Genomic DNA, 14,408 nt, shown 5'->3' with positions numbered 1-14,408 from the left:
GCAGAATTCTGCTCCAAACATCCTCAGAAATGTATGAAAACAGCACTCTGCTCCCTGTTTGTACAGAGGGAGGATTTAAACACATTGATGGGAGCTCTGCCCTGACACAGGAGCTCCAGGCGTGTGCTGCCACAGGTTGGGTGGCTGCTGGTGCTGCCTTTTTTTCCTTCCATGGTTTTTGGACCTGTATTTCTGGAGAAATTGCTGATTTTTGGTTCTGTTTTATTTTCCTGCCTGCAATTTTTATCCTGCAAGCAGCCCAAAAAGTAAGATTTTTGATTTAGACTGATTTAAATCAGATAGAATAGAAAGAAGGAACGCTGAAGCCATTAAATATAATTGGTGGGTTGGTTTTTTTCCCTGCTTGAAAAGGGCTTTAATTTAAAAATGGGTAACACTGAGTTTCGTTATTTTCACATTCTCGAGGCAGACCAAACAACAGCACATCAGAACATGTGGCTGTGGCATTTTAGGAGTGCCAGGAGCTGGACCTTGGCAATTTCCAGGAACTTGCACAAAGTTTAGGTGCAATAATGCATTTCTGGGGGAGGGCATGACCCTGCTGTCACCGAGCCAGGTCAGGGAGCTCCCTTTCCCAATCCTCACTCTTTTTTTTCCCTGCTTCCAACAATCTGTTTATTCAGGCAGTGTTTATGCCCTAGCTGAGTGGTGATTCAAGCTCAGTAACTATTTCCTGAGCCTTGCAGCCCAAATAATAGAAGTCATCCTTATGTGATTGAAATGACTGCTGTTATGCTGATTTTAGGGGAGTTTGCTGATATTTTCTTTTTTGCATGAGGAGCAAGGAATTTGTTCCATTCTCACTTTTTATTTGGAAGTGTATGGATGAGGAAGGAGCAGATTGTGTTTGGATTAGATTCTGAGGAAGGAACCAGCTGGGTTGTGGAAGAAACCACTGTTGTTTTTTAGGCGAGATTGCTGATTCAGTGGTGATTCAGGAGGTTTTCTTTGGCTTTAAAAGCCATGAAATGCTTTCTTTAAATAAAAATTTTTAGACTTGAACAAGTGTTCAGCAGTTGTTCAACAGGTTGAGTGTGTAACCATGGGCTGTGGCCACCTTTTCTTGCTTTTAGGATGTACCTGTTTTCCAATGGAGTGCCTTGAAATTGGTTCCATGGGTTTATACAGCATCTTGGGAGTTGCCTTTATTGATGATTCTTTAAAAATCGGGGGATTTAAGTAAATAAAGGAGCTTTACATAACTTCAGTCTGCAGGAGGTTGCTGAGCTTTGTAATGAGTCCTGTGGCTTTTCTAAATCACTGCAATTGCTTTTTGCTTGTTTTTGTTGTTTTGTTTAGAGATTTTTTCCCTTTTTTGTTTGCCAGAAGTTTGCAGAGCTCAGTGATTCATGATCCTCTTTTTATTGACATATCATCTTTCTGGCATCTTTCTGATTTCTCTGAGGTAAATAGATGTGAGTTCAGGCAAAGTTTATTTCCAAAAATGAAAACTTGAGGAGCCAAATGTGTCCAAGAAGCATCAGAGAGAAAAATCTACGATTATTTCTCTCTTTTCCTTACATAATGTTCTTTCTTTTTTAATTTAGCTTAGATTTTATTCCTTCTACTGGGCTATTTTTTATTGGAATGGTGGAACCTGCCCACTCACAGGATGAACTTCCTCCTGCTGTACAAATACTCCTCTACCCTTGTACAAATACTTCAGATTGTGTGCTGCCTGTAGTCTGCTTCAATTCTAACCATTTCCAGTAAGCTTGATAGCTAAAAAATACCTGTCATTGTAAGGTTTTGCAGGTTTTTTGTGTCCGGAGGTCATAAATTTATCCTGCTTGGGCTGAAGAATTGCTGTTGTACATGGAGAGTGCCGCACTGAGTGATGGAGGGATGGAAAAGGAATTACATGGTTGTGCTGCATTGCTACTGAACATTCTTGGGCTTTTTCCTTCCACATGAAAATGTTACGAGGATTTCACTCCAGCAGCCTCGCTTTGCCCTTTCGTGTTTCCATTCCTCTTGACGTGAGTCACGGAAAGTTTGCGGCGGTAGGACTGTGGGCAGCCTTTTACTTCCAGAGCTGCATCTCTGACTAATGACAGCCTTGTCTTCACAGGAGCTCCTTGGGGGAGACATTTCCACAGGGAAGTTCGTTTCTGGAGTGTTCTGTGGGGCGTGTGGGATCAGCTTTGCTCCGAGATTGCAAAAAACATCAGCGGTGCAAACTGAGAACTTGATTCAAACAAACCTTCCTGATCTGGCTGTGGGAAGGCACTTGGGCAGAAGGAATATTTATCCAGATTAGTGGAGACAATTAGGAGACTATGGATAGAATAACATAGCTGTTACTCTAAGATATATTAAATTAGGAGCAGTGTGATGTTCCTGGCCAGTGATTCAGCGGTATTATGTTTTGACTAATCTTTTGTTTGGGTTTTTTTTTGGATAAAAGTGTTTAATCCTTAATTTTATAGCATCTGTAGCTTTCTAAGTAGGCTTCATCCCATCTAATCAGAGAGCTGGTGGATTATTTTCTCACTTGCCTTAGACATTCATATTTTAGGCTGTGAGCTGCCCATCAGGACTGATTTACCTGAAATCTTCAATTCTGTTGTGTGAAGGGAGGAGACAAAGTGCTGTAGCTCCAGTGACATAAATTCAGGGGAACATTTATACCTCAGGATGAGAAATGTCCTCCTGGTGTACCTGAAATGTGTTTATAAGAGGTTAACATACACCTTTTCATGTGGTGGGAGGAGAAGCTGACTCTGATTAGAAGTAACGAGGCTACAGAAAAATGTGACCTGAAGAGCGCCAGCAGAAGTATGATTTATCTTTATTTTAAAGAGTTTTTAAAGAAAGGAAATCATATTAAATATTAAGGAACTGGTGACCTGGAAAACAGGTCATTCACATAGGTATATATATGTGTAAAATTTGTTTTATCTTATTCACAGAGGAGCAGAATTTTAGCTCCGTGACTGAGCATATGAAAGTAATTGTTTTTTAAAGGGGACAAGCATTAGGACAAGAGGAAATGGCCTCAAGTTGCAGCAGTGGAGGGCTAGGGTGGATATTAGGGAAAATTTCTTCATCAAAAGCCCAGGGCAGTGGTGAAGTCACCATCACTGGAGGGGTTTGAGAGCTGTGTGGATGTGGCACTTGGGGACATGGTGGCCTTGGCAGTGCTCAATTAGTGCTTGGCCTTGATGGTCTTGGAGAGCTTTTCCAACCTCAGCAATTCCATGATTCTGAGATTCTGTAGCCATTTTGGTTGCAGGCTTCCCTTACAATCCTAGAGAGAAAGGGGAGGAATTTCATGAAATGTTTATTTAATAAGAATAATACAGAATTTCAGATCCTTTCTATGCAGTCAACAAAACCCGTGTGGATGATGAAAAATTTTCCATTTTTTCTTTTGAGGGGAATGTCTCATAGGGTTATGGATGAGATGAATAGGACCTGGTGGGTGCTGTGTTTTCAGTGCTTTGGGGTGAAGTTTTGTGGTTTGCTTTTGTGGTTCCTGCCAGTGTTAGCTGCCAACCTTCTCTCCTGCATCCTGAGCCCCCAACAGCCCCTCCTGTCATGGAATTGTTCAGGAAAACTGCTGTTGAAAGGTCTCACCTGTTTGCTATTAAGTTCTGTTGCATATAAATACCTTTGTTAGCTTGAGCCTGCTCCAGTTTGGAGCAAAGTCCCCCCTGGCTTCAGTGGGAATTATTGAAATCTAGGAGAGCTTTTCCTTTTTCCCCCCGCCATTCCGCTGTGTGTCATCTTGTATATCCATGTTTCCTCCTCAGGCTATTCCCAGAGATCCTGATTTTTATGAGGGGGGCTGCTTTTGGCCAAGGAGCCTGCAAAGGTTGCTGTTGATTTCTGCTCTGTGGTTAGGGCTGGCACGCATTAATGTACAGCAGACAAATGCAGTATAGACGTGATCATAAATAATTCACCCTTCCCTTCAACAAGGGGAAATTACATGCTACATTATTCAATATACAAAGACACTGCTTGTTGTGTAAAGAGAGTAATTTTCTGCCAGTGAACAGCCAGCAGCTTTGCAGCTAAAATATATAAGGAGACACACATGGTTTATTACCAGCTCAAGCCTCATAACCTTCCCTCTGCCTGCAATCCACATCCTTCTGCTCTCAGCAGTGGAATACAAAGAGCTGACGTGTGCTGTTGGCTGTGGCTGCTGGGAATGTTGGATGGAAGGAACAAAAACAGGGCGCTGTAGATGTCTGGATTTCATGGGGTCAATGAGGAAAGTGAGGGCTGGGGGAAGACCATGCCCTTCTGGTGAGCATCCTTCATGCCATGGTGAAGTCTTAGGGAGTGAACTTCCATCAAAAACTGCTTAGGAAAGAGAAGGGAGTGGCACTGGGGAATTAGATCCTTTCATGTGTTTATTACAATTCAATTTTTAAATTTCATGAATGCTGACAGTGCAAAATCATGTAAAATGGTGTGTTGGCAACTAGCAGTTATTAAATAAAAATGAGATCAATGTGTTTATTCTATTAGCTGAGTGATCTGTCATTGTCCTGTGATAGGTCATCAAACTGATCAGCTAATTAAGAGCCTGATGCAGTGCTTGTGCATGAGCTGGCAGAGTTATGGTTGCTGGTGGAACTTTAAATTTCCCCTCATGACTGGTGTGATTAATATCTCAGCTTTACTGTAGCCTAAACATATTTCTGTTTTTCCCCCTTGTATCAGCTTCCTGATAAACAGTTTTCTTCACCTGCCAAAGATGTAGCTAACATGGTTTTTCCTTGGCTTTGTAATATTTGTGGCAGAATTTCATGAGAAGTGTCTGCAGCTGGGAAGGGTTCAATAAATTCCAGTCCATTTTTTCACACACAAATGGACATAGGACAGAGAAGGTTATGTGGTTTTTCTAAGGTCTTGTGGTCTGCATTCATTAATGTGTTTCTGATTGCTCTTTTTAAAAATTTGAGAATTGGTGTCAAACACACAAACCTGGAATTGATCCCATCAGGCTATCTCAGATAAATCTGTCCAGTCAGTGTCACTGAGCAGGTTGCAGATCCCTGTTAGAAGAGGACTGGAAGATAAATTGGATTTTTACTTTATTTTAAATAGCCAGTGCATAGGAATTGGTATATGAAAATAAACAGTAAGGAGCTGGAGAGCAGAGGTCTGAGAGGATACTGACCCATATGAATCTGATTTAATATCTCTCAAACTTCTGTCAAGGTCATCACAGCTTTGCTCCTTTGGAGAAGTTTTTAAGACTGGTCTCTTCAAGAAGTCTTGCACTGATTTCTTTCCCTTTGGTTTAAATATAGTCAGTTGTGATTATGCTGTGATTTCTGTCTGCCTCATCTGGCTAAGAGAACGAACTCATTAAGGAAATGAACTTTTTTGGGGTGGAAGGAAAGCATTTTGCAAATACTTTTGTTCAATATTTATCTAATTATTCTTGGGTCCCTGAGACACAGCCTGCTTGCTCTGATTGCAGAAATCCTCCAATATGTGACAGTGTTCAGTGGGAGAAACATCAGAATACAAATAACTTTTACAAAAGCACTTTGTCTCATGCAAAAATGCAGGCAGAGGGATGATGATAAATGTGGGATCTGAAGTGACTGCCCCATTTGATCAGGACACTTTTGTAGGAATGAACCACGAGTTATTATCTGGAATTATAGCAATGTTGCTTAAGCATTAAAAATAGGTGTTGATAGAGCTAAAGGCAAAACAGTCAAATTGTGGGACTCATAATAGTAATGATTATACTTCTCTGATTTGGTGAGTAATAAGAGAACCCATCATTTGGTCCAGAAACCTGAGATGCTGTCATTAGCCTTTTCCTTGTGTCTGTTTTTTAATCTCTTCACTTTGCTGAGTGTTTTACTATGGCTTTTGATTTTTTTTTTTTTGTTTGGCTTTTTATCTCCCATGTTTGAAAGGAGATTGTTACTTTATCCCTGCCTCAAACAGGGTCCTACCCCACTTCAGGACTGTTCATTTAAGGTCCTCAGGAGCAGACAGAGTGTAATTATTTAAACCTGTGTCACTGGATACTGTCCAGAAATGCTCCCATATTTCAAGAGCAGATTAAGATCTGTTGGGTGGGTTAGTGAGTTGTGTAGTGTTACCTGTAGTAGCAACCAGTCACTGATGTGAGCAGATGGGTGGTGGAAAATCAGAGGCAGCTCTCTGTGAACGTGGAGCCAAATGTTCCCTGGGTTTAATGTCCTGAGTGCTGTAATTAACAGGCTTGGCAAGTGGTAGGCATCTCTCAAACAGAAATCTGAAATGCCTGGTGGTGGATTGTGCTTTGCTATGGCTGTGGATGGTGTGGATATGATGCCTGGCTGTGTATAAACATCTGGGTTTGTTTCTCTAGGTTGGACCATGCATCTCTTTGGAGCCACCTCTGGGAAGATGAAGCTTCCAGCAGCAGCAGCAGCAGTGTGGTTTGGAACCGGCTTGTTTTAAGGGAACCTGGAAATTTCTACCCATATTTGCCCATTCCAGCATAAAGCAGAGGAAAATGAGTTATTTTTATTTTTTGCATATTTTCACACTACGCAACAATTTTTTTCCCTTCTCATTTTGTTCAATGGGAAAAACTTGAGCCAGTTTTGTAGCTGATCCTTACTTCGCCACATTCCTTTTACTGAGCCAAATTCCTGGGAGCCACATCCAGAGAACATCTATTTTTGTGTGGTGGTGGTGGTGGTTGGGGCTTCTTTTTCTTCCTGTGACACATGTCACTTTTTATTCTGTTTTGAACCTGTCCTTTTGCATTGCTGAGTAGTTGTAGAACCACTCCAGGAATGAAATAATTTCAGACTTGCAGAAGATGACTCATATGCTTCAGAAACATTTTTATGGCTGCGCTTGGCTCATTAACGTAGGAGTTTAACAGTAGTAATATGAGGCATTGCATTAATTGCTGCATACATTTATTACCAAATGACTTGCACAGACAGTGTTTCAGATGCCGTGGACCTGACCACAATAACCAGAAGTGTCCTGTGTGCAGAGGAGAGAATAAAATCCCTTTGTACACCGACAACAAGCAGATGAAGTGGCTCGCGGTTCTGGAAGTGAGGACTGATCACTGTGAGAGCTGGAATGGGTTTTTCTGCCTGAGGAAGGGCAAGCTCTGCAGTTTGATGTTTGGGTTGATCATAATGACTCTGGTGATGGTGTCCTACATACTGACTGGAGCCAAGCACGGCCTGCTGCTGATCCCATCTCCCTTCCACTACGGAGCTTTTGCTAGCAATCCCAGCCTAATGGACAATGAAAGCCTTAGTGACATGAAAGACTATTACCAGCCTTCAAAAATGAATATTTCATATGTAAGGGATTATCCAAGCATTAAATTAATTATTGACACCATTACTTCAAAGATAGAGTTTATAACGAGGCAGCGCCCTGATTTAGAAGAGCTGAGGAAGCAAGAGCCACATGTAAGTATGAATTGAGGCGTGTCTTAAACTGCTTTTTACATCCTTATTTCAAGGCTTGTGGATCAATCTTTTGCCTAGATATAAAAAAGTGCAACTGCTTGGATGTTCATGCAGTGATTTACACCACGTAGAGTCTCCTGATTCACAGCAGCTGAGAAGTTGATATTGTAGATCACATCCCTCTGAGTCACGGGCAGGATGGATGGGTTCTATAAATGCTCTTGACACCTGAGGCAAAAAATCAGGCAGTCTTCTGGTAGCTGTGCAACATCACTGAACTTTTACCTTCTCTCATGCAAAATCATTGTGACTTACATTTACCTGTCACCAAAATGATAAATAAGAAAAGAGCCTTTCTAATAACTGCTTGCCAGTGCACCTTCCTGAAAATCATTGCAAACCTTGTATTTCAGAGTTAAAAACTGGAAGGTAATTTGATTTGAGTATTGGGTGTTTGACTTTAAAAATCAGTTCCTGGGGTTGCAGAGGAGGTGGGGCGAATATTGAGGCCCTTTGTGGCCTTAAAATAAAAGGATTTATTTCTAAATACTTGTCTCCCAGCCCAGTGGGTTGCACAGGGTTTGGTTCATCAGAAGCAGTGAATAGGGTCAGCTTTGTAGGTTGAAATAATGTTCTGTCCAGGTAGTGTTTCTGTCGTGTCGCGGTGCTAAGTAAGAAAAGTAAGTGCTGAGTGAGAAAAGTTGATTGCTCGCTGCCTTGACTGAAACTGTTGTTCTTTATGTTGCAGATGTTTTCGGTAATTCCTAACAAATTCCTTCCAAACAGCAAGAACCCTTGTTGGTACGAGGAGTACCGCGGCAACACGACCGCCGATCCCTACGCCACCAACTCCTACGCGCTGTACTCCAAGCGCTTCCGGATCATTTTCGATTACCTCAGGAAGGTGTTCTGGAACCACCTGTACCACTACAAGGGCAAGCACTACCGCCTGCGCTGCCTGCCGCACTTCTACATCATCGGGCAGCCCAAGTGCGGCACCACGGACCTGTACGACCGCCTGCGCCTGCACCCCGACGTTCGCTTCTCCGCCATCAAGGAGCCCCACTGGTGGACCAGGAAACGCTTTGGTGAGTCAGAACGCCCTCTGCTAGCCAGGATAGTTGTCCCCCTTAAAGTTTTGTAAGTATTCGGGATGAGGTTTATGGATTTGACGCGTGTTGGCTCGCCTAGAAACAGCTGGATTTGAGAAATCCAGTTGCTCCACCTGCTTTGGTTCAGTGGTGTTTTGGGTTAAGCCTCTTGAGAAAATGCGCATTTCGTTGGGTTTATTTGGAAAATCTAAGGGAAAACAAAACCAGTGCATAAGACCAACCTTATGAATTTATAAAGGCAAGAAGAGAAACTGTTAGATTGTCATGGGGGAGTTGAAGAGAAGCAGTGATAGTTTTGTACTGCAAAATTCTGCAAAGCCTTTCTTACATCAATAAATGATGGGTCACACTATTTAAAATTCGAGTCCTTATGGTTCAATAAATGCAACTGTGGCAGGAGCTTCATTAGTGCCACAGCTCTGGGCAACACTGATCAGTAAAGAAACTGCACGAAGAAACTCTCTCACACTGAGGGCCCTGCACTTATTTTTGATCCTTTTTCTGGATGATATCATTATTTCCATCTCTGAAGGCAGACTTGACTAGCTGGGGTTGTGGCCAGCTGGAGCAAAAGGCATCCATCCCTCCTGATTGCACCTCCAAAGGGTGTCTCAGGGGTTGAGCACAGAATTTCATCCATCTGAAGTGTTTTTCTCCTCCTTCTCTCTCTCTGGATGCTGAGGAAGGTCAATCTTGTGGTTAGAGATTAGATGAGCTGCAGAAGACCCGTCTGAGTTTCTTAACTGCTTCCCTGTAGATGTGTATGAGTGTTGTGCCCTCTGTATTCCAACCAGGCCGTGGATTTCCCTCTTCTTGAGTCTGGCTGGTAAGTGCTGGTGTGCCCTCACTTTGTATGACTTTGGCATGAAAAATCAAAGACTTTCCAGTGATTCTACTGTTTCCAAGAGGAAGATTCTGCTTATTTTGGTGATGTCTTCATTTCTGTTTCTCATTTGCTGTTGCTTTATTGCAGACAGAGGCTTTGGAACAGGAAAAACTGGCACTGGAGTGTAGATGAGGACTTTGATCACTACTTTCTTTTGGTGCTTTTCTAAGCTTCCTTGGAATGGGAAAATGATGAATTTCTGTGGCTAAAGGCAAGAAAGGACACTTTTTGAGTCATTGGGACACTGGCAGTGCTACTTCAAATTCTTTATTTCTCCTACATGTGGTCTTGTCATTTCCCTCTTCTTTCCCTGTGCCCTGGATCCCAGAAGCTCCTGCAGACAGGGTTTTGTTCCTTGCTTCTTGCTGGGGTGCTCACAGCCACAGAGATGGGATTTCACGATTTTGCTGTTAAATTTTTAGTTTTCTCCCTTTGCAAGGGAAAGTTGAAAAAAGAAAGTTGCCAAACGAAATATTTTGGCCATTTTCTAAATACTTTTTTGTAAACTTAAGATGTAAAGCCATGTGATGAAAATGCAGCTTTGCTTTTGAGATAACTTAGTCCTGTTTGAGAAACACTGGAGGCACCAGTGTGAATTGAGGAGTGAAACCGAGTCAAGCAAAGGAGCACCGAGTGGTGCTCCTTGAAGACCCATGAGAAGGGACTTGTTCATCCCAGTCAGCAGCTGACTGAGGACAAAACATAGGAATTATGGAATAGTTTGGGTTGGAAGGGACCTTTAAGCCCATCTTGTTCCACCCCTGCCATGGGCAGGGACACTTTCCACTGTCCCAGGTGCTCCAAGCCCTGTCCAACCTGCCAGGGATCCAGGGGCAGCCACAACTTTTTCTCATGTTTAGATAAAGTGATGGAAAGAAGGGATTGTCAGCAAAATCTGTGGAGGATTTTGTGTTCCATGGTAGTGCTGGCAGGAAAGGCTGAACCCAAATGATAGCTTAAACTAAAATGTTTTACACCTCCACTTACATGAACCTCAACATAAGTGTTTGGAATGAATTTTGGAGGAGGTAATTCACCCAGCCTCACTTCAGCAAGACTGGGCTCACTAAAGCTCTGAACTTGACCTACCAAACAGCAGAAGAATGTAAAAAATCAGGCTGGAGTGCATCTAACTTGAGAAGAAGGGTGAATTTGAATTCCTGTCTCTGTGCTGGCATCCACAAGCCTTCCACTTGCAGAGTCTTGTGGTCAGCCACTGGGGACCAAGTGCTGATCCTTGAAGAGAACATTCTTTGCATAATTCAGTTTTTTTTTGAAGTTGTTTTGTAAAGCTGGAGAATGAAGAAACATTGCAGAGCTCGTGGTCTCATGGGAGAGGGATCTGTAGGAATGACCTTCTGATCATCTCAGCTGTCTGCCACTGAGAATGAAAGATCAAGTTTATTCCTGGTGGCTCAGTCCTTTAATTCTGCCTTTAAAGTACATTACCTAATGGTTACTGTTTAAAAATAAAGAAAAGAAAAACAGAGGATACGACAAACACTCTCACAAGTGAAACTGAGACAGCCAGCAAGTGGCTATGACTCCTATGCTCCTGGCTATTAACTTGGTTTGGTTTCTTACACTTAAGCTGGATAAGAAAGTCTCTTTGTTCAATGGCATCCTCTGATTCAGTGGATTTTTATGAGACTGACTAATTTCAGCCGAGGTTAAGCAGCCCTCTGGGGAGGCCCCATTTCACAAATCACTCCTTTCCCCTTCTGCTGGGATGGTTGATGCTCCACAGGACTTTGTCTCAGCTTGACTGTCTCTCTCTCTGCTGGCTCCTTGCCGCTGTTTCTGTTCCCAGGAGTGGGGTGGCAACAAACCAAGGCTGTCTGTAGCACCACTCTTGCACTTTTTTCCCCCCCTCAAAACAAGTAAAAATATGCTGTTGAACTTCCTCCTACCCTCATTAAATCCCACTTTTCCTAAAGGGGAAAATCAGAGGCAATGGACAAAAGAACTCCCTTGCTGAGCTTTCCTCTCACATAATTGATAATTATTGGCCTTGTGGGGACAAGAAAGGGAGAGCTGAGAAGTCCTGTGTGGGGAGCATGTGCAGCAAATGGAGAAGTGAGACTGGATTTGGAAACAGGAGTGGGAAAAGGAGTATAAAAATCACAGGATGCAGCTGAAGATGCTGAGAAACGCAGGGGGAAGGTGATACTGAACTCACCCTGGAGTGTAGGGAAGGAGAGGAGAAAAACAAGATACTACCGTGGAACTTTATTTGCATACCTGTGAAAGGAAAAAACCCATGAATGATTTCCCAGTGTGTGTTCATTTGCATATTTGGCATCAGAACCTGTGCTCAATCTCAAAACAGTAAATCTAGTGGGAGTCCAATATTACTGCAATTTACATGGGTGCAAATGGAAGTAGAATCTTATCTTCTATATTCCTTCCAAAAGCTAAATTTAGAAGAAGATAAATCCAAGCTCATTCATGCCGGGACTACAAAACAGAGCACTCAAAATATTTCCTATCACTGCGAATTTATGGTGTAATCATTCAGTATCTCAGATCTCAGCCACTTCGTTACCGGCACTTTTATCTGAGGGTTGCACTTGGTCAGTCTGATCTCATGGTGATGTTGGCTGGCTCGGGGCCAACCACCTTGGTTTGCACCAGTGGTTGGCCTTGCCCTGTTGCTGTCACAATTGCTGATTTTAATTCTCCCTTTCTGGCTGTTTTTCCTCAGGAATCATCCGGCTGAGGGATGGGTTTCATGACCGCTACCCGGTGGAGGATTACCTGGACCTGTTTGACCTGGCAGCACATCAGATCCAGAGCGTGCTGCAGAGTGATGCAGTGAAGGAGCACGGCAAGAGGAACAACATCATCATTGGTAGGGCAAAAACAGCCCCAAATTCTCTGTAGCTCCATCCACACTGGCACTGCTCAGAGCTGAGGCACCAGAGGGGGATTTTGTGGCTGGTTCTCAGCACAGAGCCCCTGGTGTTCTCTTCTCTGGAAGCTCTTGGCTTTTTTTCCCTTCTTTCTTTGTTAAGAAGCTGTGATTATCTTCAGAAAATTCCTGAGCAAATGCTGTATATCTGATGAGCATCAGCATTTAATTTATCTGTTTGTTTGGTTTTCTTCCCCCAAGAATGAGAATGACCTTGGTGATTTGTTCAAACACAGTTTCCATGTTGTTTTCACAGAACCATTTAGGTTGGAAAAGCCCTCTAAGATCATCACTCCCATCCATTCCCCCAGCACTTCCAAGGTCACCACTAACTCATGTCCCCAAATGCCACATTAACTTTAAGCACCATTATGAGGGGATTGCCTGTAGTGCTGGGATTGTGGCTTCACTTCCAAATGCTGGAGCAATGTCTGGGATAAATCAGTAACTGTGGTGCTATGACACACACTGGGTGCTGCAGAAATCCTGGAGCTGCTGGGAAATGTGGTAGCAAAAGCTCCCAGTGGCTCTTAAGCTCCAACAGAAGAAATTGATATAATTAGTTGGTGTTAAATGACCTAATTACCACTAAGAATGGTCTAGAAGTGCTGTTTTATTGTACTTTGTGGAAGTCCATGGTGAGCCCTGGGCTCTAGGGAGGGATCCCTGGATTGCTTTCCATGACACACAGTGGTCAATCCTCTGGGCTCATCCACTCTAGCCCATGGTGTACTGGTTTACAGGGCCCATGAGGAACATCACAAACTTCTAAATTCTGCTTTTGCTGTCTGCTAAAACCAGAAAAGTGAGGGGATGGGAATTTTACCAGTCTTATTTCACAGGGAAATCAGACATATTCCTTGCAAAAAGTAGTTGAGCAAGTGACAGTTGCCTGTCAAAAAGAGACTTTTCAAGTAGGCTTGAAGCCACAATTCTACAGAAAACAGAGACAAGATTTTACTGCCTGCCCTCAGAATTACTGGGGGTTTGGTGTCATGATAACCTAAAATTTTAACCTGTTGCTGGCTGGATGAGATGGTGATGATGCCTTAGGTTGGTTAAACCAGAGCCTTGTCTGAGTCACATTTCTTCAATACTTCCCCAGCCTCCATGTAAGTCCATCATTCACTTTATTAAACACTGCAGCACTCAGCAATACTTACAAGATGGGGTTCTTAAGAAATGCTGCCATCAAGGACATCTGCAGATTTTCCTGCTACTTACAATAATATCTCCTGTCCTTTGATGGGTGAAGTGCTTATACTAATTAAATTCACTAATCTAATTGGCAACGTGCATCTTTGATTACCCACCTCCTGTTGCAGCTTTTTGTAGGGTTCACTTTGTGTTTCTTTTTCCTGTGGTCTCATTTCTTGTTTCATTAAGGTTCTGCTGGGTTTTCTTATTAAGTTTGCAGGAAAAGTCTTGAATGATTATACTCATTAAGGCAGTCTTTTATGACCTTGGCAAACAACAAAACAAAGCCACCTAGCCTAAAATGAATCTGTATGAACATCAGGTTTTCTCATAATCTTCCTTTTCTTATTTGAGATGACTGCAAAGAAAAATCAAATTAAAACTGTAAATATTTCAGTAGTTCATCATGTTATATTATTTTGAAAAGTTAGGCTTCTTTGGATATTAAACCTAGTGGGTAATAACTGCATTTTCCTAAAAAAAGCCCCATTATCTGTTTAGAGATGAACCCCAGAGGACAGGGCTGATCCAGCCTGAGGCATTCTGAACAGGATTTGTTTATGTGGAATCATTAATAAGATAAATTCAGAGGAATGACTTGTGAAAACACAATATGATGCTAATCCATTAATGACTGAATGAAGAGGTTATGCACCATTCTTTAGACAATTTAATAATTCATGTGATCTTTAAGTCCCTGAGAAAAAAGCCAAATCAGTTGCACCGGCGTAATTAAGCGCAGTTAATTGTTGGTGATTAATTTATCTCATGTTTAGTATGGCTTGTTCTCTTTGCAGGTATTAAACCCTTATTATATTATAATTATATATAATTATAATTATCTATATAGTATACATATTACATATATACAT

General features: G+C 42.2%; 1 protein-coding gene across 3 annotated transcripts in view; it reads left to right on the top strand.

The window, feature by feature from the left end:
- CHST15 (carbohydrate sulfotransferase 15) overlaps positions 1-14,408 on the top strand; it is a 45,982-nt gene that overhangs the window by 19,280 nt on the left and 12,294 nt on the right. For all 3 annotated transcript variants that reach the window (XM_058029537.1, XM_058029539.1, XM_058029538.1), the window contains exons 2-4: positions 6,356-7,430; positions 8,179-8,518; positions 12,133-12,279. In XM_058029537.1, the coding sequence (XP_057885520.1) occupies positions 6,888-7,430; positions 8,179-8,518; positions 12,133-12,279 (1,030 nt within the window). In that variant the 5' untranslated portion in view covers positions 6,356-6,887. The remainder of the gene's footprint in view (positions 1-6,355; positions 7,431-8,178; positions 8,519-12,132; positions 12,280-14,408) is intronic.

The sequence above is a fragment of the Melospiza georgiana genome, chromosome 8 (assembly GCF_028018845.1).
Source record: "Melospiza georgiana isolate bMelGeo1 chromosome 8, bMelGeo1.pri, whole genome shotgun sequence".
In the NCBI taxonomy this organism is placed as follows: domain Eukaryota; kingdom Metazoa; phylum Chordata; class Aves; order Passeriformes; family Passerellidae; genus Melospiza; species Melospiza georgiana.
The sequence above is the reverse complement of the archived record's forward strand: the minus strand, read 5'-3'. Positions and strand labels throughout refer to the sequence as shown.